The sequence below is a fragment of the Cynocephalus volans genome, chromosome 5 (genome assembly GCF_027409185.1).
Source record: "Cynocephalus volans isolate mCynVol1 chromosome 5, mCynVol1.pri, whole genome shotgun sequence".
NCBI classification, from domain to species: Eukaryota; Metazoa; Chordata; class Mammalia; order Dermoptera; family Cynocephalidae; genus Cynocephalus; species Cynocephalus volans.
In genome coordinates, this window is record NC_084464.1 from 48,397,526 (window position 1) to 48,422,053 (window position 24,528).

General features: G+C 43.9%; 1 protein-coding gene across 2 annotated transcripts in view; it reads left to right on the plus strand.

Annotated features, from left to right (window-relative positions):
* The window catches only part of TBC1D22B (TBC1 domain family member 22B), a 70,060-nt gene that overhangs the window by 36,770 nt on the left and 8,762 nt on the right, over nt 1-24,528 (plus strand). For both annotated transcript variants that reach the window (XM_063096546.1, XM_063096545.1), the window contains exons 9-12: nt 6,852-6,958; nt 7,438-7,513; nt 9,765-9,892; nt 10,182-10,277. In XM_063096546.1, the coding sequence (XP_062952616.1) occupies nt 6,852-6,958; nt 7,438-7,513; nt 9,765-9,892; nt 10,182-10,277 (407 nt within the window). The remainder of the gene's footprint in view (nt 1-6,851; nt 6,959-7,437; nt 7,514-9,764; nt 9,893-10,181; nt 10,278-24,528) is intronic.

Consider the following 24,528-nt stretch of genomic DNA (forward strand, 5'->3'; position numbering starts at 1 on the left):
TTGCCGGTGGTGGGAGACTGACTGGGAAGAGGCATGAGGAAACTTCCAGAGTGATGGAAATGTTCTCTATTTGGGCTGGGATGATTTTTTGCTACAGATGTAGACATGTCAAAACTCATAGAACTGTGCACATATGTGCAGTTTATGTAAGTTAAATCTATATGTAAATAAATGTTACTATATGTAAAAAAATCCTTTATAGAGTTTAAATTCTGGTGGGCAGAAACTGACAATAGGTTGAAAACATAAATCAAGTACTGTTAGATTATGGTAAATGCTATGGATAAAGACAAAGCAGGAAAGAGGGACAGGGCCATGCCATGTTGGCAAGGGCAGGAACAGTAGGCAGGTTTTAAACGGAGTGGTAAGCTAGGCTCACACTGAGGAGATGGCATTTGATCAGAGTCCTGAAAGAGGTGAGGAGGTGAGCCAGGAGTTAATTTTTGATCGTTTACACTTGAATTTTCACAGAAAAGGACTTGTTGCTAATAACTCCCCACATACCAAGGTACCATGGACCCTGTTGCCATGTCTTGCTCCTTGGCTGTCGTGGCCACCTTGTCCACCTCCTTGTGCTCAATTCCAGGAGGCAGCATTCTCCAGCCCAGATCTGAGCCTTTGCATGTGACATCCACTCTGCCATCCTGTCCTTCCCTATCTGGCTAGGCATCGAGGCCGGAGATGAAACTGAACAAACTTTCATAGTAATGGTGGGTTTTTGTTATTGTCTCAAGAAGATACTCCTTTTTTGCTTTTTTAAATGTGAAGTTTATATCAAATTATACATTAAGGAAAGTGCATGTATCATATATGCACAGCTTGATGAATTTCCCCAAAATAACCAGCACCCATATCAAGACATGAAACATTTCCAGCTCTTCAGCAGTCCCCTTGTGTTCCTTTCTAGTCCCCCAACCCATCCTCTCCTCCCCCACTCATGCAAAAGTAACTAATTTACTGACTTCTAACATCTAGATTACCTTTGCCTGTTTCCAAACTTTATCTAAATTGAATCATACAGTAAGGAATTTCCATTTTAATGCTGTTGGTTTGGAGAGAATTGGGGTGTGGGGTTGATGTTGAATTTTTAGCACCCACTCTGTTTGGGACTCTAACCCTTTCCTCAAGATGCCTCCTAGCCACATCATAATAGATGAAGCAGTTGAGAAATATTCGAGGCTCTTTCCAGCAACAGACATGTGTGGAGAGATCCCAGCCAGAATGCTGAGCTGAGCTGCTTTCAGCTGACACTTGAGAGCAGTGTGTGCATTTGGTGAGATGTCCAGTGCTAGATTTCCTATCATTACAGGAGGTAAGTTCTCCAGGGGCTAATTGTGACTTGTCATCTTTGGGACTGTAAGACCTTGCCTCCTCTTCTCCCTGGCAGTGAGCTGAATGGTGTGTGGTTTGCGCTTATATAATCTGGGGTCCTACAGCCAGCGCCAATAGGCTGACTTAACCAGCAGCACTATGTTTGCCAAATAAGAGTAAAGTAGTACAGGAACCTAAGCAAAGTAAAGAAAACTTGGTGGTATATATGTTGATTTTAAAATTAATATTAACCAGGGTGGTGTGTGTGACACACGTATACCCAGGGTATCCCACACTAAGTAACCAGAATTCACATATCATTCAAAGTTAATAGTGACTACCCTGATTGACAGGGCTTTCTGGTCAGATGCTTCTGTGCGTCTTCAAAACAGCACGTCTCCTTCAACAATCGGAAACATGGGCCTCATGAAACAGAACTGCCTCCCTGTGGCTCTCATCTCTGCGGGAACCTCAGAATAAGTCTTTCCTCCAGCTGTCTCTCTGGAGTGACCATCTCCTCTTTAGACACCAGCTCTTCGTTGTCAGGTGTTTTGACTTTCCCAGGTTTGGCCAAGTGCCTTCTCTGCCCTCTCTATCTGAAAGGTTTGCAGTGATGTCCTTGTCTCAGCTGCTGCCATCAAGTTCTTGCCTGAAAATGCCAGATGAATAACACCCAACAATATGCTGATAAAGCACTCAAATTACTTAAAAATGATTACATAGAAGTGATCAGATGACTTCCTTGGCACTTTTCTTAGCACTGTTTTTCTGGATGAAATATTTAACTTTCTGTTTTATGAGGTTCTTTAGATGTATGGCCAAAAAGATGTGTTTTTTCTCTTAGTTTTTTTTTTTTTTTTCTTATTTTTGTTTTTTATTTTCCTCAGTTTACTTTTGTGATCAGAAAATATTAGGCAAGGTATTCTTATGAATCCAGTTTTTTAAAAAAAGACATGAATCAGGTAAACCAGAGGCTTTGGAAAATAGAAAGGCCATCTGCAGCGGGTACTTGGGTCCTCTCAGTCTTGCCAATCAGGCTGAATCATTCTGACCCACCAGATCACAAAACTTAGAAATTGCCCTGGGGTCCCAGATGGTTCCGGGGATATGCCTAGAAGAGTGAGTAGACAAGTTACTCTTGTCAGTTTAGGCGAAACCAGTTTTTCCCAAAGCTGTCAGGGAGTTTTTGCAGCATATATTAAGCTGATTTCAGGCCCAGGACCCAGAGTTCTCAGAAAAATAAACAGTTGACTGGAGCCGCCACTCAAGTACATTTTATCAGCTAATAAGTGCGCATATTCTTATCAAGCCCAGAGTGGGCAATTTGATATTTATAAAGAGCTTTTGGGTTTCCTCCTTTTGAATGGTTTGCCTCTTAAAATGGCCATAAAATATCCCTTAAGATTGCATTCCCTGCAGTCCGAGTCCTGCTGCAGTGTGCTCTCTCATGACAACTGAAGATGCTGCCCTCACTCAGACTGCGCTGCTGGCGTGGCTTTCCATTTCATCTTCAATTATGTGTTGAATTTCCTCAAGTGGACGTTTAATGATCCTTCTGAACAGATTGTTTATGCTGAATAAAGCCCTTCAGAGAGCATTGGCTCCTCCCTCCCTCTGATGCTTTTTGCTGGTGCACTCAGCTCACAGTTTTTGACTGAATATGAATTTTATCTCCCCAGCAGGCTGAAAAATAGAACTAAACTCTCCCGCCTGCTTACTGAAATGCTGGCACCACTGTCTGTGAAAGTAAAGAGCTAATAGGCAGACAACAGCATCCTACTCAAGGCCCCCAGATGGGGTTCAGTACCTTGTCTGTTGGTCCCATTGCTCCCCGGGCAGCTAAAGGTTTGGAGTTGGTACAGTTACTGAGAGTGGCATCTTACCAACTTGTGACCTCGTGTTGTTAGTCAGATTTCTCTCCTTAAGACTAAAAGGTGGTAGAAAAAAGAAAAAGAGAAAAGAGAAAATAAAAAGAACAAAAGGTGGAAGTGGAAGCTTTGAAAATTGACTTAGTTCTAAGGTACGTTTTGGAATGACAGGTATATCAGGATTAGGTTTGGCTGTGAATAACAGATCCAAAATATCAGTGGCTCAAACAAGATGGAAGTGTATTTGTTCCTCATGTAATAATAATAATAATGCCAGCTAACATTTACATAATGCTTATTTTATGCCAGGCACTATTATTAGCACTTTTCATATATTAATTAACTTATTTAATCCTTACAATATCCTGGGACACTGGTACTGATATTACCATCTTAACGGATGAGGAATTAAGACGCAAAAGGTAGTCGTGTGCCTAAAGTAACATAGCTAGTGAGTGACAGAGCCAGGATTTAAGCTCCACAGTCTATCTCCAGAGTTTACTCTTAATTGTGTGCTGTTCTGTGTGACAGAAAAGCCACAGGTCACCAGGGCTGTTATGGCAGCTGTGTTCCCCATTGTCCTCGGGAATGCGAGCACTCTCTCGCTTGTTGCTCTGCTGCGTGTGGTTTCCAATCCTGTTTGCATTTCCATTGCAATGTTCTGGGATCCTAGAATGCCCAGGTTGGAAGTGACCTTTCAAATTATTATGGAGCTCTGGATCTTTCTTTGGGAAATGTATATCAGGAATGGGAGTGGCTTTTGTCTTGAGCCTTCCTTGTGGGTTTTACTTTTTTCTTACAGCGCTATTCTCATGAAGAGGGAGCTGCTGCATAGGATGGGTTTGTGTGAGCAGCTGTGTTCACTAATAAAGAAAGGGCACTCCTTCTTTGTGTACTGTTGTGAGGCTGGTTCTGGAGAGGAGTCTACCCTCATGGGCCTTTGACCCAGAGCAGTTCTCCTACAGGCTCGAAGGGAGCAATTCCTTGGGGCATTGTTTGTGGCCATGAGTTGGGGGCAACCTCGGTATCCATCCCTGGGGGAATGGATAGATGGTGTGGTGGAGGTGCACTGCAGCAATGAACTAGAGGTATGTATAGCCATCCAGAAAGATCTCAGAGATATCATATATTGCAAAAAGAAAAAGGAGGATTCTGAGCTGGGTCTTACAGCTCAATATCATTTAACTAAATTTTATGTCTATATACATGAGGATACTTAAAAGTTCACGGAGAAAGGATAGAAAAAAAGAAAAGGAAAAAAAAACGAAAAAGTTCATGGAAAAATGGAATTAAAAGATAATACAAATCTTTCCATGAACTTTTTGAAGACCTTTTGTGTGTACGTATGTATGTACATACACATACAAACATACATACACATGCATATACACATGGTCATCCCTCGGTATTGGGGACTGGTTCCAGGACCCCTATAGATACCCAAATCCAAGGATGCTCAAGTTCTTTATATAAAATGTTGTGGTATTTGCATATAATCTATGTGCATCCTCCTGTATTTTTTAAGTCATCTCTAGATTACTTATAATATGTAATACATTGTAAATATTATGTAAATAGTTATACTGTATTATTTTTATTTGTATTTTTATTGTTGCATTGTTCTTTTTTATCTGTTTAATATTTTTGATCTGTAATTGGTTGAATCCATGGGCATGGAACCTGCATATAAGGAGGGTCAATTATATATGGCCACCCAAAAAACACTGCATAATAAATATTTAAGTTAGGAAGAAAAGGAAAATGGTATTTCTTTGAAAGTTTTTTTAAACTGTGATTTCTCAAATGGACCTTTATATATTATCTGAATTTTTGTTTCTGCAAGCTTAGTGTTGTCTTATAAAATCTTCTTTATTCTTTTTTTTGGCAATAAAAGACAGATATAGTCAATTAGGGCTCTTTTTTTTTTTTTTTCTCTAAAATAATGTGTTTTTTTCTGATGAAAAAAAATTATGCTGATTGTAGAAATCTTAGAGTCTAGTAAAGCTTAAAAAAAAATAAAGTCTTTTATTCCTATCCCTTGGGGAATGAACACTAAACCTTGTGATATGGTTTGTCTTTTCTCTGTTCTTATAGGAACACACATAAATATTGTATATACAGTAGTTGAAAGTATACCATAAATAATTTTGTACCTTGCTCTTTTCCCTTAACACTGTGATGTGCTTTGACATGTCATTACAAATTCCTAATACACTTCATCTAAAATAACTGTATTTTGCCTACTGTGTGCCAGGCACTATAGTTAGCACTTTACACATACTAACTGTGGCTGTACTTCAAGTCGAATTTTTAGCTCATTCCCAAGGTGGTAGCTTTTTTGACACAGCATGCTCCCCTCCCCAAAAGAGTTTTTTACAGCCCTTGATGTCCATAAAAAAAAGACTCTTTAAACAGGATGAGAATCTGAGAGTTGTCACATGTTGTCATGAGGAGGTTCAGATATGTCTTAGTAATAATTCTGATAAATGAAAGGGCTGGATTCTGAATACATTTTGTCACATGCCTGTGTCTCTTTGTAGCACGAGGGACTGCAATGAACATCCTGTTTTCAAAATAGGGCTCGTAAGTCTAAGGAGAAAAGCTGTCTTTGGCACAGAACTCAAGGGCTTGAACGTTTCCATGTGTGGCCTCTAACAGTCAGGCAGTGGCCTATCTTGCTGGGCAAGGAGGGCAGTTCTTAATGTTTCACCTCTCTGTGGCAGGAAGGGAGAGTTAACATCACATGGCCTTTCCCTTCTTCAGGTTTCTTGGGGGTTCTTGTGTTCTCCTCATTTGGATCTCAGACTAGACAGCTTCTCTCTTCTCTTACTTAGTGTGGCGTTTCCATGAGAAACTTGTAGGCAGTCCTCTTTAAAAGAGGTCCCATGGCTAACTAAGCTTGGGGAATGCTGGGTAAATAAAGTTAAGCAGATTTACTTAATGCGGAATTTCTTATAACTTCTCAAATCCATTTGTATGCTATGATCTTGGTGAATCTCCAAGATGGGCCTATATAATGCAACATTTCTCAACCATATTCGTCTATGGAACCCCTTTTTTCTTGAGTATCCCGTAGGATTAATGTTTTGCAGAACCCATCTTGGGAAGGACCAATTTGGTGGAATTAAATGCTAGAGGCACCCACAGGCTCAGTTCATCTTTCACATGCATACCTTCACTTCTGTAGGTAAGACCGTAGGTCTGCCTTATCAGAAATTAGGGATCCCATCTTTAAAAAGAACTGTGGGAACTATCTGATCCCACCTGTTCTCACTACATATAGGAGTGAGTGTGCCAGACAGCCCACTGAATTTCTGAAATCAAAGAATTTTTCAGATCATCTTGAGGGAGCTGGGTATAGCTCATTGAACATGAGGCCTGAAGTATTTTCTGAAACTGAATGAACAAATGCAGAGGAAGAAAAAGATGTGTTGGACCCAGCGGGACTGGTATGAGAAGTGGCCTGTTCAGTGTTGTAATGAGATTCTCAAGAACTTCCCTGGCACACACTTGTCCACCTGACAAGGGGAGTAGAGGGGCAGACTCGTTCCTTGACATCATGTTAGCCTGGTCTCCCCGGCCTTAAGGACCCCACTGAAGACACTAGACTCTATCTTTCTCTCTCCATTTTTAGATAAGACCGCTGGACTTTGATCACCTTTTGTTTTACAGAAGAGGATGTGGAGAACTTTGACGTGACCAACTTGTCTCAGGACATGCTGCGAAGCATTGAAGCCGACAGCTTTTGGTGCATGAGCAAACTGCTGGATGGAATCCAGGTGAGTTCATTGTGCCCTTGCAGGAATGTCTAGATCAGGGGTCCTTGCAGGCCTTTGGTTTCCTTATTGCTCTTCTGTGTCAGGCAGGGCCGCCCACCCACCATGGCTCCTCCTCCTTTTGGTCTGTCTATCTCTATCTCTTTCGTTACCTTTACAGCTTTCAAGCAGCACTGGTCTAGAATCCCCTGAAGCCTGAGGAAATCTCCATGTTGCCCTGGCTTTGTCATCAGAGTAGGTGGCTCCTTTGTGCTGAGTACCCCAAGCCTTGTCAGCCTGCTTCCATAGCTCAGGGCACTGTTAGGCTTTGCTCACACTCTCCTGTTCTGTAGATTCCTTTCTTCCCCAAAACACTGTCACTGGCCATTGGCACTGGCCTTGGAAAAACAGCTTATGCTTTTAAACGTGTTTCAGTGAACTTGAGGGGTGGTAGCACAACTGTTTGGAGTCCCTGTTTATCCTGGGCTCTATGTCCTTTGCAGGATAACTACACCTTTGCACAACCAGGGATCCAGAAGAAGGTCAAGGCACTGGAAGAGCTTGTCAGCCGGATTGATGGTAGGTTCAGAGGAAGAGGAATTCTCTAGCAATAGCACAATATGATTCTGCCACAAGCCAGTTATACTTGTGGGTCCTCTCCTTAGCTCCCTTCCTAGCCATGACCCTTTCCAAAGCACTCACTGCTGTTGGTGGCACCAGCATCCTTCCACATCTCAGCAGGAAGGTGAGGTGGGAACTCTGCTGTTATTTCAAGTTCTTTCCCGTTAGTTTTCTATCACCAAGTTCTGTCATTTCTCCTTCAGCATCTCTCCTCAACTCACCGCTTCTCCATTTCCTTAGCCACAGCTCTAGTCCAGCCATTTCTGTAACTTCCTCTGAAAGGAAGTTGCCTCCTCCGTACTCTTTCCTCTTCCAAACCATCTGTCACAAAGCTGCATCTTTCTAAAGCATTGTTCTGGTCATGTTCCTCTTCTGCTCTGGAACCTCCTATGGCTCTCTATTGCCTTTAGCATCAGGTCTATAGTCTGACCATGTCCTTCATATGGTGATATAACCCAGAACTCCTGGGCTTGATAAGGGCTGCAAGGTCCTCAAGTCATGCTGATATCCCAGCAGGACTTTCCATAGCTCGCTGGGATGTGTTTGACCTGGGGGAATTGAGACATGATTCTAACTGAAGCAGATGTCTTTGAGCAACAGGAGCCTTACAGGAATTCCTTGGCTCTTGCCTGGAGTCATGGAATGTTAGAACTAAAAGGCAACTCAGAAAGCTCTGCTGTAACTAATGAAGAAACTGAGGCCTAGTAAGAGAAGTCAGAATTGAGTTTCATGAGGAGTACGTAGAACCAGACAGCGAGGTCTTCTCTTAAGTGGTCTCTCTAGTACCAGTTAAGTTGTAGCAGCTTCTTTAGGATTCTGCCAGTTATACACCCACTAATAAATGCCATTTCCTGGTTTTCCCACTCATGGATTTTCGGCTTCACCCAAGCAAACGCCCCATTTCCTCCGACACAGAAGTTGTGTATCTTTGTCTGTCCTTTCCCAGGTTCTCTTTTCAGGAAAACCTTCCTTGATTCGTTCCACTCATTCCAGCTTCCTCTTATGACTTAGAATTTCAATCTTCTAAGCTCATTTGTTTATCCACAGTTGCTTCCTGTATGTTGTATGTGTAATGTTTTTTTCCTCTGTGTGGGGCCCATGTGCAGCTCTCTGGCCTCCCTCACTCAGAGCCTAGTACAGAGTGCATGCTGCCTTCTCCTGGGGTGCTGAACTGCCTGCCGGAGGCCTATTATCAGTTGGGTTCCAGAGGGCAGAGGCTGTGGTTTCTGCCACTGTCTGCCCTATCCATTTTTTTCTGCCATTACAAATACCTGATAAATAAATGCCTAGTACTTTAGGATAGTGGATTTTTAAATGTATATGTCTTTATTGTTTCTTTGCATTATGGAAGTAATACTTCCTCATTACAAAAATTTAAACAATACCAAAAGCACAATATAAGTAGAAATCCTCCCCCTTCCTTAAATTCTACTACCCAGACATAACTGTTGTTAGTAGTTCTTCCAAGAATTGTATTCAATATTTACCACATGCCAGGTGTCATTGTAAGCACTTTACTTATATTTTCTCATTTTATCCTCCCTAAAGCCCTCTGAGATACGAATCATTATCCCCATTTTATAGATTAGGAAACTGAAGAGGAAAGTGATTTAGAAAACATTCCTTTTAAGCATTATTTAAAGAGCTGTCATGTAGAACAGGATTCAGGTTTGTTTTGGCATGCCTTAGGATACCACATGAACACCAAGGGGTGGGAGTTGGAGGTGGCTGTTTTCTGAATATGACGAAACACTTTCTGCTGAATTGCTTAGTGCATGAGTGGAAGAGGCTGCCCTTGAGTAGAGCCAGTGTGTGATTCCCTGCTGGCTGGACATGTGTCAAGGATGCTGAAGAGGAATTCCTCACTGGTGGGAGGATGGTCAAGGTGACCTCCAAGATTCTTTTCCATTCTGGCTCCTTCTCTGATGAGTAATAAGGTCACCAAAGTGAACATTATGCCTCTTGCCTCATGGCCAGAGCAGCCCCATGAAGGAAGAGGAACACCTATAACATCACTGTGGGATATTAAAGTAGGTCTCTGTGCTGCCTGTGAGATGAAGGAATCAAGCATAGAGGACAATCAGATGCCTGTTTGCCCCAGGGGGAGGGGGTGATAAGAAATGGAAATGGCCATTTTGGCTCCTGTGACCCTTTCAGGGTCCAGTCCCCTAGGTTGTGCCCCTGGGGCCAGTGATGCTTCCTGTTTCAGAGCAGGTACATAATCACTTCAGGAGGTACGAGGTTGAATACCTACAGTTTGCCTTTCGTTGGATGAACAACCTGCTTATGCGGGAGCTTCCTCTTCGCTGCACCATCCGCCTGTGGGACACATACCAGGTATGAAGAGCTCCTCTGCCCTCTCCACGCTAGGCGTCCGTGAGGTGCCCAGATCCCTGCCCTGGTGTGGAGGGTAGCAGCTCAGATGTCCCCCCACCTCCTTTCTACTTCTGTGTCTGCCTTAGCCTCAGGGGCAGGGCCTTACATAAGTCTTTTCACCCTCTGTTTACCCAGCCATTGAAGGGGTGTTGTGATGCTTTCCCACTTTCCAGAAGGTTCGGAGCTGACAGGACCAGAGCTGGATCCACGTCAGGGCTTGGAGACCTAACTCTATTTTTTTGCTTTCCAGTCTGAACCAGAAGGGTTCTCCCACTTTCATCTCTATGTGTGTGCAGCCTTCTTGATCAAGTGGAGGAAAGAGATCTTGGATGAGGAGGACTTTCAGGTGAGTGGCCAGGAAGGAGCTCAGCTTGGACTAGGAACATCAGAATGGGAGTTAGCCCCTTACTGGGGCTGTACAAATGGAAGGTGCCATGGCAGGTACTTGGCTGGAAATAGGAGAGGAGAAAGGGTGCTCAGAAGAGGTTGCCCCTCCCAGGTGGCAGGAAGTCACTGGGGCCCAGAGTTCTTCGGTATGAAAAGGGTCTTTGTGCCATTAAGGCTGCAGAGTGACTGGGCAGGCCTAAGAGATCTTTCATTCATTCACTGACAAGTGTTTATTGAATGTCTGCCACATGCTGGGCATTGTGGAAGGCACAGGATATATTGGGAAGTAAAACAAACAGAGGCCTCTGTTCTCACAGAGCTTATATACTAGTTGGTGTGGGGGTGGGAGGGACAGCAACAAAAGCATAATAAATAATAAATTAAAAATAATGTAGAAGGTGGTAAGAAATATATATTTTTAAAAAGCAGAGCAGGATAAAGGGATTATTAGGTGATGGGGAAGGGGGAAGGGACAGGTTGCAATTTCAAATAAAGTAGTCAGGATAGGCTCACTGAGAAGGTGACATTTGACATTTGGCTTGAAGAAAGTGAAGGAGTAAATGATGTGAACATCTGAGGAAAGGATGTCCAGGCAGAGGCAACAGCCAGTGCAAAGGCCTTGTGGCAGCAACATGCATGGACTGAGGGCCAGTGTGGCCTGGAGCAGAGAGAACCAGGGGAAGAGAAGGAAGAGGTGAGGTCAGAGAAGTCACAAGAGACCCAGGTCATAGAGGACTTTGTAGCCACTGTAAGGACTTTGGCTTTTACTCCAAGTGGAGGGGGAGCCACGAGAGGGTCTTGAGCAGAGGAGGGATGCTATGGGTTAAATGTGTCTACCAAAATTTCATGTATTGGAAACTTGATCCCCATTGTAACTGCATAAAAAGATGTGAAATCCAAATACAGTATTTGAAATGTGGGGCCTTTAAGAGATGATTAGATTGGGAGGACTGTGCCCTCATGAATGGATTGATCCATTCATAGAGTAATGGATGTGGTTCTGATGGCTTTATAAGGAAATTGAGTGAGCAGGTTAGCCTCCCTTGCTCAGCCCATTCTCACCATGTGACACCTGCATCGCTATAGAGAGTCACCACCAGAAAGAAGGCCCTCACCAGATGTGTTCCCTGGACTTTGGACCTCCCAGATTCTAAAACTGTAAGAAATAAATTTCATTTCTTCATAAATTACCCAGTTTCAGGTATTCTGTTATAAGCAACAGAAATGGACTGATACAAGGGACGTGGTCTGACTTATGTTTTCAAAGGATCACTCTAGCTTCCGTGTAGACTGTTGGTGTGGGCAAGGGTGGAAGCAGAGACCACCCAGGATGCTGATTGTCCTCAGGTGAGACAGGAGGGTGGCTTGGACCTGGATGGTGACAGCGGAGGTGTAAGTAGTAGACAAATTTTGGATCTGTTTTGCAAGTTGAGCCAACAGGATTTCCTGATGATGGATGTAGAGTAATACAGAAAGGGATAAGTCTGGATGATTTTATAGTTTGTGGAGAAGGCTGTAGGAGGAGCACATTTATGGGAGAAGATCAGGAGTTCAGTTTTGGGCATATCGAATTTGAAATACCATTAGACATTCAAGTGGAGTAGACTAAGCAGATAAATCTTATGAGTCTGGAGTTTGGAGACAGAGGTTGGGACTGGACATATGAATTTAGGAGCCTTTGGCTGGTGCTACTTAAACCCAGGACACTGGATGAGATCCTACAGTCTACATGGAAGCCTAGAGTGATCCTTTGAAAATATAAGTCAGATCATGTCCCTCCTCTGCTGAAAACCCTGTTGTGGCTCCTCTTCCACTCAGAGCAGCACCTCAGTTAAGTAGTGTGGACAGAGAAGAGAAGAGGACCAGGGCCCAAGCCCAGGCACACTTGTACACAAAGAGGTCAGGGAGAAGAGGCAGACGGAGCAGAAGCAGCTGCGAGTGAGAGTGCAGTGTCCTGGAAGCCCTGTGTGGGAAGCTTCAGAGTCCCTGTGAAGAAAACTCGAGAAGGGCCCATGTTAGGTGGTGGAAGGCCAGGCAGCTGCCCCACGGGCAGGGAATAAGGATTGAGAAGGGAAATTGCCAGGCTGTGCATTCTGCAGAGAGAACAGCCTGAAGATTGTTCCTGGTCGGTATCTGGGGGCGGGGGTAGGGGGGCAGCTTTTGTTTTATGTTTAGTACATTTGTGAACTGAAAGGTTTTTTTGTTTGTTTTTAATGGGCATATATTTCTTTTAAAAGCAAAGGAAAAGGCTGGAGAAGGTTGAATGTTTTTCTAAGTTCTGACTAGTAACATAAGTATTCTCAAGAGCGGCAGCATCTCCATGTGATGCCCGAGCAGCACCACTTGGTAATTGGTGTTAGGTGGTAAAAGAATGGAAGCCTATTCAGCAGATGGATGGAAAGACAGGACCCAGCTTGCCCAAGTAACGGCTTTGGAAGAAAAAGGAGAGTGGATAAGTTGACTTCTGTGTGAGGCTGCAGGTCCCTGATTAAGATACACAGCTTCTGCCCACTAAGCAGCGTCTGTGACGTTGTAGGATAAATGAGGACTAGGGGCTTCAATGGCCATGTGCCAGGGGGAGTGATCAATTGTGAGAATGTGGTTGAGGTGGAGCAGGGTATTGAAAGCACAAGGTCTAATTTATTTATCATGAGCCAGGCTCAGAGAGCCTTGTCACATGTGATGAACGTGCTTCCCAGATCAGCCCAGGGAGGTGGAAGTGATTCCTGAAATTGCTTTTAGCAGTTCACAGTATCGGCAGAGCAGAGGACAGTACTCTTTATAACTGTAGTTTAGAGATGTTCTTTACTGGGTAGCATAGCTGATTATCTGATGGATTTGAGGTCTTTTGGCAATAACCCACAGAATAGCGTTGAGACTTTTTGTTTGCTGCTGTGTTAACACTTCAGTTAATCTTACTCTCAGAGGAGTCTCACCTCCTTCTTTTGGACAAAATAGAATGGGCAATTAAACTGGATAATCTACAAAGTTCCTCCCACCCCCACAGTTTTAAAATTCTATAAATAATAAAAGAGAAATGTGCCTGGCTGTGTTAGGCTAGACAAGGAGTGTCCTTTAAGAGACAGAATCATGGCAGAGGTGTGAGGATCAAGGGCACAGAGCATTGTGTAAGATTGTGCACTGTCGGATGTGACCTTTGCAGAGAAAGCAGGCACATGCATCCTAACTGCTAAAGTGCTGCTTGTAATCAAATCACTGCGAAGACAGCTGTATAAATGAATACTGGTATTGTAGAAAGCCAAACTGGCCCGGCCTGGAACAGAAGTTTTAGGTCTAAAAGCTGCAGTAAGTGACTCCAAGAAAAACCAAATCAAATGGGTGTAGAAATAAAAGTGGAAGTTGTGGCAGTCTCAGCACACCAGCCACTTGTCACGTTAAAGAGCGAGGAAGAAGAGCCAGGTGTAAGGGGAGTCAGTGGAGGGGTTTTAGAGGGGAAGCAGTCACCTTCCTACTAAAGTTGGGGACTATGCAAAACAGTACAGTGGTTAAACCACAGTCTTTGGAGCTAGACTACCTGGGGCACATCCCAGCTCTATCACTTTTCTAGGCATGCAACCTTAAGCAAGTAACTTAGCTCTCTATGCCTCAGTTTTCTTAACTGTAAAATGGGGATAATAGTACCTACTTCCTACGGCTACTATGAAGATTTAACAAATTAATACATGCGAACAATTAGAATGGTGTACTTGGCTTATAGCCCTCAAAACAGTGAGCTTATTATCATTAATATTATTACTACCTACAGTGTACTCCTGAGTCTGAGAAGCAGTGAAGTGAACACAGAGCTTTAAAAACCCAAGTTTCTAGTTGAATGGTTTTTTAAAAAATTTATCAATATACAATGTAGTTGATATTTGTGTCCCTTTACCAATTCCTCCTTTTCCCCCTCCCCTCCTTTCCCCCCATCAGCATCATATCTATTCACTTGTCTTAACAAGTTTGAGGAATTATTGTGATTGTTGTTGTGTCTTCTTACCCCCTCCCCCATTTATTTGTTTGTATATTTATTTATTTATTTATTTATTTATTTATTTATTTATTTATTTATTTATTTTAGCTCCCACAAATAAGTGAGAACATGCAGTATTTCTCTTTCTGTGCCTGGCTTATTTCACTTAATATAATTTTCTCTAAGTCAATCCATGCTACTGTGAATGGTAGTATTTCATTTTTTTTGTTTTATAGCAGAGTAGTATTCCACTGTGTAGTAGATATACCACATTTTCCTTATCCACTCATCCAATGATGGGCATTTAGGCTGGTTCCAACTATTGGCTATTGTAAATAGTGCTGCAGTAAACATGGGAGTACAGTTATCCCTTCAACATGATGATTTCCATTCCTCTGGGTATATTCCCAGCAGTGGAATAGCTGGGTCATATGGTAGATCTATCTGTAATTGTTTGAGGAACCTCCATACCATTTTCCATAAAGGCTGCACCATTTTGTAGTCCCACTAACAATGTAGGAGGATTCCTTTTTCTCCACAACCTCTCCAGCACTTATCATTCTCAATATTTTGGATATTAGCCATCCTAACTGGAGTGAGATGGTATCTCAAAGTGGTTTTGATTTGCATTTCCCAAATGCTGAGTGATGTTGAGCATTTTTTCATGTGTCTGTTGGCCATTTGTATATCTTCCTTTGAGATGTGCCTATTCAGCTCCTTTGCCCATTTTTTAATTGAGTTACTTGTTTTTTTGCTGCTAAATTGTTCAAGTTCCTTGTATATTCTGGATATGAATCCTTTGTCAGATGTATATTTTGGAAATATTTTCTCCCACTCTGTTGGTTGTCTTTTCGCTCTGTTGATTGTTTCTTTTGCTGGGCAGAAGCTTTTTAGTTTGATGTAATCCCATTTGTTTATTTTTCCTTTGGTTGCCTGTGCTTTAGTGGTCATATTCATGAAGTCTGTACCCACTCCTACTTCCTGGAGCATTTTCCCTGTGTTTTCTTTAAGGAGTTTTATTGTTTCAGGATGTATATTTAATTCTTTAATCCATTTTGAGTTGATTTTGGTATATGCTGAGAGGTACAGGTCTAGTTTCATTCTCCTATATAAGAATGTCCAGTTTTCCCAGCACCATTTACTGAAGAGGCAGTCTCTTCCCCAGTGCATAGACTTGGTGCCTTTGTTGAAGATCAGATGTCTGTGAATGTATGGGTTGATTTCTGGATTCTCTATTCTATTCCATTGGTCTGTGTATCTGTTTTTATGCCAGTACCATGCTGTTTTGGTTACTATAGCTTTGTAGTATAGTTCCCCCCCAAAAAAGATGACCGGTAAGGGAATCTTAACCCCTGACTTGGTGTTGTCAGCACCACGCTCTCCCAAGTGAGCTAACCGGCCATCCCTATACAGGGATCCGAACCCTTGGCCTTGTTGTTATCAGCACCACTGTAGTATAGTTTAAAGTCAGGTAGTGTTATGGCCCCAGCTTTATTTTTTTTTTCTCAGGATTGCTTTGGCTATTCGTGGTCTTTTGTTATTCCATTTCTGAGAAAAAAGTCATTGGAATTTTGATGTGGATTGCATTGTATCTGTAGATCACTTTGGGTAGTATGGACATTTTCACAATGTTAATTCTTCCAATCCGAGAGCATGGGGTATCTTTCCATCTTCTTCTGTCCTCCTTAATTTCTCTCAACAGTGGTTTGTAGTTCTCATCATAGAGATTTTTCACATCCTTGGTTATCTTTATTCCTAGGTTGTTTTTTGGTGACTATTGTAAATGGGTTAGCTTTCTTGATTTCTTTTTCTGCAGGTTCATTGTTGGAGTATAGAAATGCTACTGATTTTTGTGTGTGGATTTTGTATCCTGCAACTTTGCTGAAATCATTTATCAACTCTAAGAGGTTTTTTTTGTAGAGTTCTGTTTAAGTGGTTTTTAACTTAAAGAGTAAATCATGCCAGGCTCATCTTGGGTGAAACTGTTGGGCTGTATGAACAAACTGGGCTGGACAGGAGGCATCAGAGTACACGGGGGACAGGGCAGTGTCTCAGCTGTGGCAAAATCCCCCAGAAGGAAGGGTACCTGTTTCTCCCTGGCTGAGCAGTTATCTGGGGCCACTACCTGGGAGACGGGACCACAAACTGACAAAGGAGGATCATATTAAGAGATTTCCTTCCTGGGACCTCTGAGCAAGGGAACCTGAGGCACGTCTGTGCACAGGTGCTTTGGGGGCAGAAGGCCCGGATCCTCTGGGGCTGCTTGAAATGAGAACTTCCAGCAGAGCTGGGCCAAGATTCTTTTGTGGTAGGAGGGGCCCTCCACAATTCTGGTTCTCGGCCTGGGCTGGTGTAATAGACTAATTTTAATGATATTAGGTTTAGTCATATGCAATTGTTTTTATAGATCAAACGGCTGAATATTGGCAGTCTCATAATGTTCAATCTAATAATAGCTAATTCTTAGCACGTTTTTTTGTCTTTGGTTTTGCTGTGTTTTTGGTTTTGTTTTGTTTTGGCGACTGGCCAGTGTGGGCATAGCACTTTTAATGTGCAGGTATTCTAAATGTTTGCCTGTGTTAATTCATTTAATCCTTGCAACAATCCTATGAGGTAGGCCATAATTAATATCCCCATTTTACAAATGGGGAAACGGGGTCAGCATGAGATTAAGTAACTAGGCCAAGGTCACCCAGGGAGTGAGTGGTAGAGACCCAGAATCCTTTCTCTGAACCACTGCCCCCTGCTTCTTTTGACCTGAGGCCTAGCTGAGTGCATCCTGGAGCGCTTGAGCTGAACTCACTCCCCAGCTGCTCACAGGAGGATCTGCTTACTCCTCCTCCCCTCAAGACCTCCACTCCCCCCACTTCTCCTCCCCTCTCATTGGTGATTGCTAGCAGGCTTTCTCCTCACAAAGAAATGTTTAACAAAAAAATTGGTTGTTTTAAAACTGAAAAAGAATTCCTCCAGTATCCTCCTTGTGATCTCCTCCTATTCTGGCTCCTGGGTCTTTCTCCTTCCACCTGTGACCTCCTGCTGCGCTTTCATGCTCTCTTCCCAACTGGCCTGAAACCACACACACATCCCTGTGGGAAGCAGAGGCTCTAATGATTGCCACAGCCGACTACTGCCGAGAATCCTTGGAGACTAGTGCAGTTGCTGGGCTGAGCGTCTCCACGCCTCTGTCTGTGGATCCTAGGACCCCGCCCAGGCCCCATGGAGCTGTCAGGATTTAGTCAGACCTGTGGCTGGGGAGGCAGTATTGACTGGGGAGGAACGTGAGTCTCCTGGAGCACAGGGAGGTGATCTCTATCTTGATCTGGGTGGTGGTTACTTGGGTGTGTATATATGTAAAAAGTCATCAAGCTGTACACTTAAGATTTATGTCATGAGGCCACCATCAGAAGGTGAGGAGGAAAGTAAATGGTGGAGAAAAATGCAAGATTAAAGCAGCACTAAAATCTGCCTACCAAATAGACAATTGACCATGTAAAAATTACCCTAATCAAAATGGAAAAATACTTCCTTTCTCACATGTGAAGGCTGAAGAGTAAATGAGTGTATATGAATCTTGCTACCAAGTGAGGATTTTGATATTATTGGCATTTTGGTTGCTTGAGGGAACAAGAGTGAGCACTAGGATTCAGGGCTGCCAAGTCATAGAACCCACTGGATGAAGGGGTGGTGGCTGTGCAAGAGATTGTTGAGTGTGTCAGGGCATGAGCAGTAATGGCGGGGAGCCTTCCCGGCTAGAGGGTCAAATGGAAAGATGTCTGCCTGGGACACGAGCACTCTAACTCATAACTGCTGTGTACAGTTGTGCACTGCCAAGAGAGCAAGCCTGCGGAAGACTGTATCTGCCCAAAGGACAGGGCTGTCTGGTCTAGTAGTAGGAGGCCTGGTAGGGCCTCTTGTTGCCACTATGGGTCCTAGAAGAAGGAGGTAAGCAAAGGGGACTCTTGGAACTAGGCTGGAGCATGTGAGAGCCATGAGGCCTTCTGTCCCCAGTCTGATGTAAGGCCTTCTCGGTGCTTGCCCCAGGCCCACACTTTGCTAGGTGTTGTCTGTCTGATGGTGAGGTGGGGATAGGACGTCACAGCTTTGGTCAGCCATGTAAAGATCTGTAGTAGAAGAGTTTTCCACAGAAGCAGCAGCCAGAGTGAAGGTCCTGTAAAGGTGAGAGGTGGAGCTACTGGGGGAAGGAAGAGACAGAGAGTAGACTGTGGGGCTGGAGGATCACAGTGTGAGGGGAGAGCATGATGAGGGCTGATTTTGGAGAAGACCATGGGAAGGAGACTGAGGTTTGTTCTAAAACAGGAAATTTTACCCCCTTCCCTTCTTGCATCCGTAGTTCCAGCCCTAGATCCTGGCCCAGAAATGTCAAGGCTTTGGCCTGCACTGCTGTCTCTTTGTGGATGGAATAAGAGGGATGCCTTGATCCCACCCCAAAAGGCCAGCAGAGCACACTAGGGAGTCTCAGGAGTATACACCCATTTTTAAATGACAAATCTGGAGCATGAGGCCTGGGCCTTCAGCCTCCCACCCTCTGACCAAGGCTAAACCTGGAATGTTAAGTGAGACGAGGTTAGGCACAGAATTCACTCACTGGAAAACATGTTTTTATTCCTGACACCTGTTGGCAGAATTCACCATTAAAGCAGGTTGGGGACAGCAGGCCTTGGGGAAGACTTCCCAAAGCAGTTAATGTCAAGCCCAGAAGGACAGGAAACTTTTGTGAGTTCCACGAGTGAGGGGACGCATGTCAGGCCCCTGTGACCAGTACAGCACCATGTAATAGCAACAAAAACTCAGCAGACTTGCTGGGATGGAGAAGGGAAACACCTCCAAAATCAGAAGTTCAGAGTACGTTTAGAAGAGCATGAGCTATGCCAAATTGTGGGCACTTAGACAAACGGCATACAGGAAATTTGTGCAGAATAAAGCAACCCCTAGGAAGCCTGAAGATGATGCTACTCTGACAAAGTATTTCTGGGAAGAGTGTATGCCTGAGTCAGAGAAGACAGGCACCTGAGCAAATTCCTGGTCGCTCTACAGTCTAAAAAGTCATCTCAGAGAAGGCAGCATCTGTGAGAGCCCAGAAGAACATGGGGGCCCACAAAGGTGTCAGGGCAGGTGCCAGCATGGCTTTAGATGGCTCAGAACTGATTTCGAGAAGCACCATGCAGGGGACTCTAAGGACTGGTCATAAAAGCTCCTTTAAATACATGAAAAGGGAAATGACAAGGGTGTCAGTGGAACCAGCTTATGATGCTCACCCAGAATATCAGCTGGTCTCAGAACCTTGCTTCTATCTAACAGAAGAAAATTTTGGAGAGATTCCCACTCGGAAGATGTCTTTTGTAGGAGACAGGTCAGGGTTATTAAATGAAATAGTGTGAAGCCCGTGGGATGTTTCAAACCTAAATAACAAAACTCAATTTAAATAAGTCCCTTGAACCAGATGGCACCCACCCACCACTTCTGCAGGAGCTCAAGAATGCGACGGTGAGATGTCGCTCAAATGCAGGTCCTGTCTTTACAGACATTTGGTGAGTTGCTAGTTTGAATCCTGCCCGTGAGAGAGGTTTGGAGGGAACCTGAGCACTGACGATCTTCCACCCCAAAACAAGCTGTTGTGAGAAAGGGCACAATCCCTAGACATGTAAACAGAAACAAGTCATCGAGGGGAAAGCTTGCCAAATGCACTAGGTGCTTTGGCACAGGAGAAACCGGTTAATAAAAACTTGACTCTCAAAACATTTATTTGCAAAGACGTGTTTTTGAAAAGTTATATTGGGACCAGGGGAACTGGTTTGCTACCTCCCTGATACTCAAAACAGGAGAGATTTGTTTTAAAGTATTTATTTGAGTAGGAAAGTAGTTTTACATGGCTGCATACACTTTACATTTGCAAGGAATGTTCTGATATTACAAAGTGATCCTACATACACTATCTTATTTAATAGTATATACTTTATGTGACCTTTAAGTTCTTTTGTTAATTACATGTCCCTTATCACCAAGTAAAATTAATCAACTCTTCAAGAATTTCTTCAAGCAGCCTCTTCTACGACTTCTTTTCTTTTTGCTCCTCCTGCTTTATGCCCCACTTCTCTCCTTACTCCAGGGCAGGCAGTATATAATATGGTGAGTATGAGCACAAGCTCTTGGGCCAGATTGTCTGGGTTCAGATCCTAGCTCAACACTACTCTGTGACCTTGGGAAAGTTCCTTAACCTCTATGCCTCAATTTTCTCCTCTGTAAAATGGGGGTAATACTGTGTATCTCATAGAGTTGATGTGAGGATTAAATGAGTTGATACAAAGTACATGTAAAGCATATAGAGCCCTATCTGTTATGTAGTAAGTCCCCAATAAATAATAACTGCCATTCTAGTTATTACTATCCTTGATGTTCTCCCTTTCCTCCTCAATTCTTCACCTATTGGACATTCTCTAATGAGTTTTCCCTGTACCTTTCCCTTACACACACACACACACACACACACACACACACACACACACACACACACACACACACACACACACACACACACACACACACACACACACACACACACACACACACACACACACACACACACTCTCTCTCTCTCTCTCTCTCTCTCTCTCTCTCTCTCTCTCTCTCTCTCTCTCTCTGCTTATTACCTACCATCCCTTCTCCTTATCTAATTGGCCCCCTTATCTAAGTGTTGTTTTTTCCACCTCTCACATATGGCTCAAATTGCTTCTCTGTCATATTGCCTTTTCCTCTTTGGGATTTGTGGATTCTTAGCAGGTACCTGTGCCAGGCCCTTTTCTGCTGTTTCAGCCATTTCCAGCTTTCTTCTACGAAAGGTGATTACCTCCTTTCCATTAATTGGGAACTGCTCTCTGATGCTTGCCCTACAACCTGTCTTCTCCTCCCAAGTGTAGTATTTCATCTGACTGCATGTCATACTTAATGCTCCCATGAACTGGCTTTGTAAGAAATCTTCAGTAGTTCCCTGCCCCGTCAGTGTCTCTTCTCTACTCCTAGATAAAAGCTCCCGATTTATAATTAACACCTTTGTCCCCTAGCCGTGATTATTCAGTTTCTACTTGTTTATCCATCGGGCAGGTTTTCCCACTGTTGCAGCACTACCATGGGCATCTGGGTGGGGGTGTTGCAGTTCCTAGGCATAGCCACCAGGTGTCAGAGTGGTACCTTACAGCTAAACCTTTCTTCTCTTAACCTAACCTCTCTCCTCTTGGGGAGGTTAATTTGCCCAGGTGTAGCGTTATTTGGAAGTTGTTGGGAGGTTTCTATCAAGACTAGAAGAATAGGAAATTACAGGTTGATCCCATCTCGGCAAAGAATATTCTCTTTTAGAGAGCTCAGACCTTTGTTGATTGTTTCTGTTTATCAATTGCGCAAGTACATGTAACCATTATAGAAAAATTAGAAAACTCCAATAAGAAAATAAAATTGGTTTGTTCCTTCTCCACTCCCACTGCTTCCCTTGACAAGCCTGAATGAGTGAATGAATGAATGAGTGAAAAAATTGGGTACCTGAAGTCTTACCACATAGAGGTAAACATCACAAATGTTGCTTTGTGTTGCTTTGCCCCCTACGGATTTGTCACCCTACTTCCCCTGGGTGACAGAGACGCAAAAGATTACTCAAAGCCCATCTCTTCTGAGCAGTGAGAGACCCCGAAGCAGTTAACTTCCCTTGTGAACGCTCAAGCAAGAGGCATCGCTTCCTTGGGAAATTAACCCCAAATTGGGGTTCTCGTCCTGCATTTATTTTTCCAGACCAGGAAGTTACAGGAAGAGACATAGGTGGGGTTATAGTTTAACAATATAGTCTGGTAACTTTCAGTGAAACAAGTCAGGTGACATTCCATTAGACAATTAAGTGATCTTACAGCAATTTCTCAGTATCTTTACATATCAGTAACTAGACTGTCTTTGAGCCAGAAACCTTGCTGTGTTACAATTCTTTATCTGACACCAGAGACTTTATAACCTGAGGGAAATTTCCAGTCCTCCACAAGGTCAATATTTGAAACTGCAAAGCTTTGGAAAACCAGGCCCTGTGAGGTACATTTGCTTTATAGTATATTCCACACACAAATCTGTTTTTTTTTTTTTATTGAATCATAATTGATTATACTTATTTTGGGGGTTCAGCACTGATGTATGTTGATCAAATCAATATTATTAGCATATATATTATTACGAATTGTACTTATTCTTTATGCCCCTTAACCAATCTCCCCTTCCCCTTTTCTGTCCCCCCTCCCACCTCTAATAACCCTAGATTTCTTCTCACCTTCTGAAAGAGTAATGGTTACTCTGTTGATTTGTTGCCTAGATGATCTGTCCAGAGCTGAGAGAGGTGTGTTCAGGCCCCCCCACTATTATAATAGAGTAGATGCTTCTTCTGTCACTCTGGAATGGGCTTGTGGAGAGAGACATCCTCTTCTTTTCTTTGGTCTCTGGTGGTGACTCTCCTTGTGTCAATGCACTTGAGTGGCTGGCAGGCCATCTGGATGGTGGTTGTAGTGTCTAGCTGCTTTTGCAGCAGCCGTGGCTATTATGGTGGCTGTGGTCACACGAAGTGGTGTTTTTGGTGTGCTCCTTGCCTGGTTGTGGAAGGAGGGGTCGGTTCCTGGCTCCAGAACTCGGGACCCTGGGTGGGCCCCATGGCAGTGGCAGTGTGCCTGGTTGCAGGAGGAGGGGTCAGTCCCTAGTTCCATCTGTTTTCACATTCTAAGATGTTGTTGCAGAGTGGTTGGGTGGGGGAGGGGGAAGGAAATAGGGTGAGAGGAGGAAGTGGGCATAGTTGAGACCCGTGGCACTGCCCTCGTTCCTGCAGGGGAGACTAGGGGGCTTCCGGTGGTGGCTTGGTCATTGCTGAGCTGACTGCAGATGTCAAGGGGGTGTGGCTGAAGCCTTCGGCCCCCCATTGCCCCGCTTGGAAGGCTGGGGTGCTTCCTGCAGAGGCTCGGTGGCTGTTGCTAGGCTGGTTGTGGGTGTTGGGGGGCATGGCTGAGGCCCCCAGACTTCCCTACTTCCTGGCTTGGGGATCCACAGGGCTTCTATCCTCCTAGGTTTTATAGGTGTTCTTTAGTGAAGTGAGACCTTTACATCAAATTTTGTCTCTGGTCTGTGGGTTTTCTTTCAATTCTGTGTTGGATTATTTGCTGTTTTCAACGCTTAAACTCTGCGCTGAAACTAATTTGTCATCCTTTGCTTACTTCTAAAATGGGGGAACTTGCTGTGGGGACCAGCACTTGAGCCCTGTGGGTGAGCTAAATTGTTGCTTTGCTGCTGATTCCTGGGGAAGGCTTTTTATGGAGCTCAAGTTTTAATGGTTGACTTTATAGGTACTCCTGGGTCTAGTGAGATCCCGTGCACCTGAGTTGTGTAGAAACTCCAGTCTGGACCTCAGTCTTTTCAGCAAACTGCACCCCCTGCAGTTCAATATCCCTGACCAGTCTCCACTGAGTGGTCCTGCGCTGATTGAGGGGCAGATCAGCTGTCCGTGCCGTACCCCAGTGCTCCCCTGGTGGGCCCGTCTCCCCCACCCGCCATGCTCCAAACATATCCCATGGGACGGGCCATGCTTCAGACCCTCACAATGACTCACTGGCCTCTGAGTGGCTCCTTTTTTCTGTTGTCTGTGGCTCCTCACTCCTATGTGGGCCACAGGAACCCCATTAGTGGTCTCGCTGGCTTGGGGGCCACCAAGGCCCTCTTCTCCCCTGCCACCACCAAGCAACTTCATTTGAAGGGCACAGCTGCAGCTTTGCCAGCTCCTGCTCCATGTGCTCACCAGCTCCAGCCCTGAAGCTGCCAGGGCTTAAAGTGGTGAGAGCAGTCCTTTCTCTCACTGTGGCTTCTCCTGCCTTCATGCACTCCATCGGTCTCTCCTCCTCTTTCCCTGAGCTCTAGAGGCCCCAGCTTGGCTGTAGTTGCTTTTTAATAGTTGTAAATTGGTTGGTTTGTGGGAGAGAGTGACCAGGGGACCATCTATTCCACCATCTTGACCGGAAGCCTCACAAATTTGTTTTTAAAAAATTTGATTACTATGTATTTAAAACCATTATTCTGAAACAGGATCCATAGGCCTCACCAGACAGCCAGAGTCTAAGGTATAGAAAAGGTTAAGACTTCTATATTAGAATGTCTGCCTAACTTAGAATAATAGTTGACTCTTGAGGAGGATGTTGGCACAAAGAGGAAGTACCTT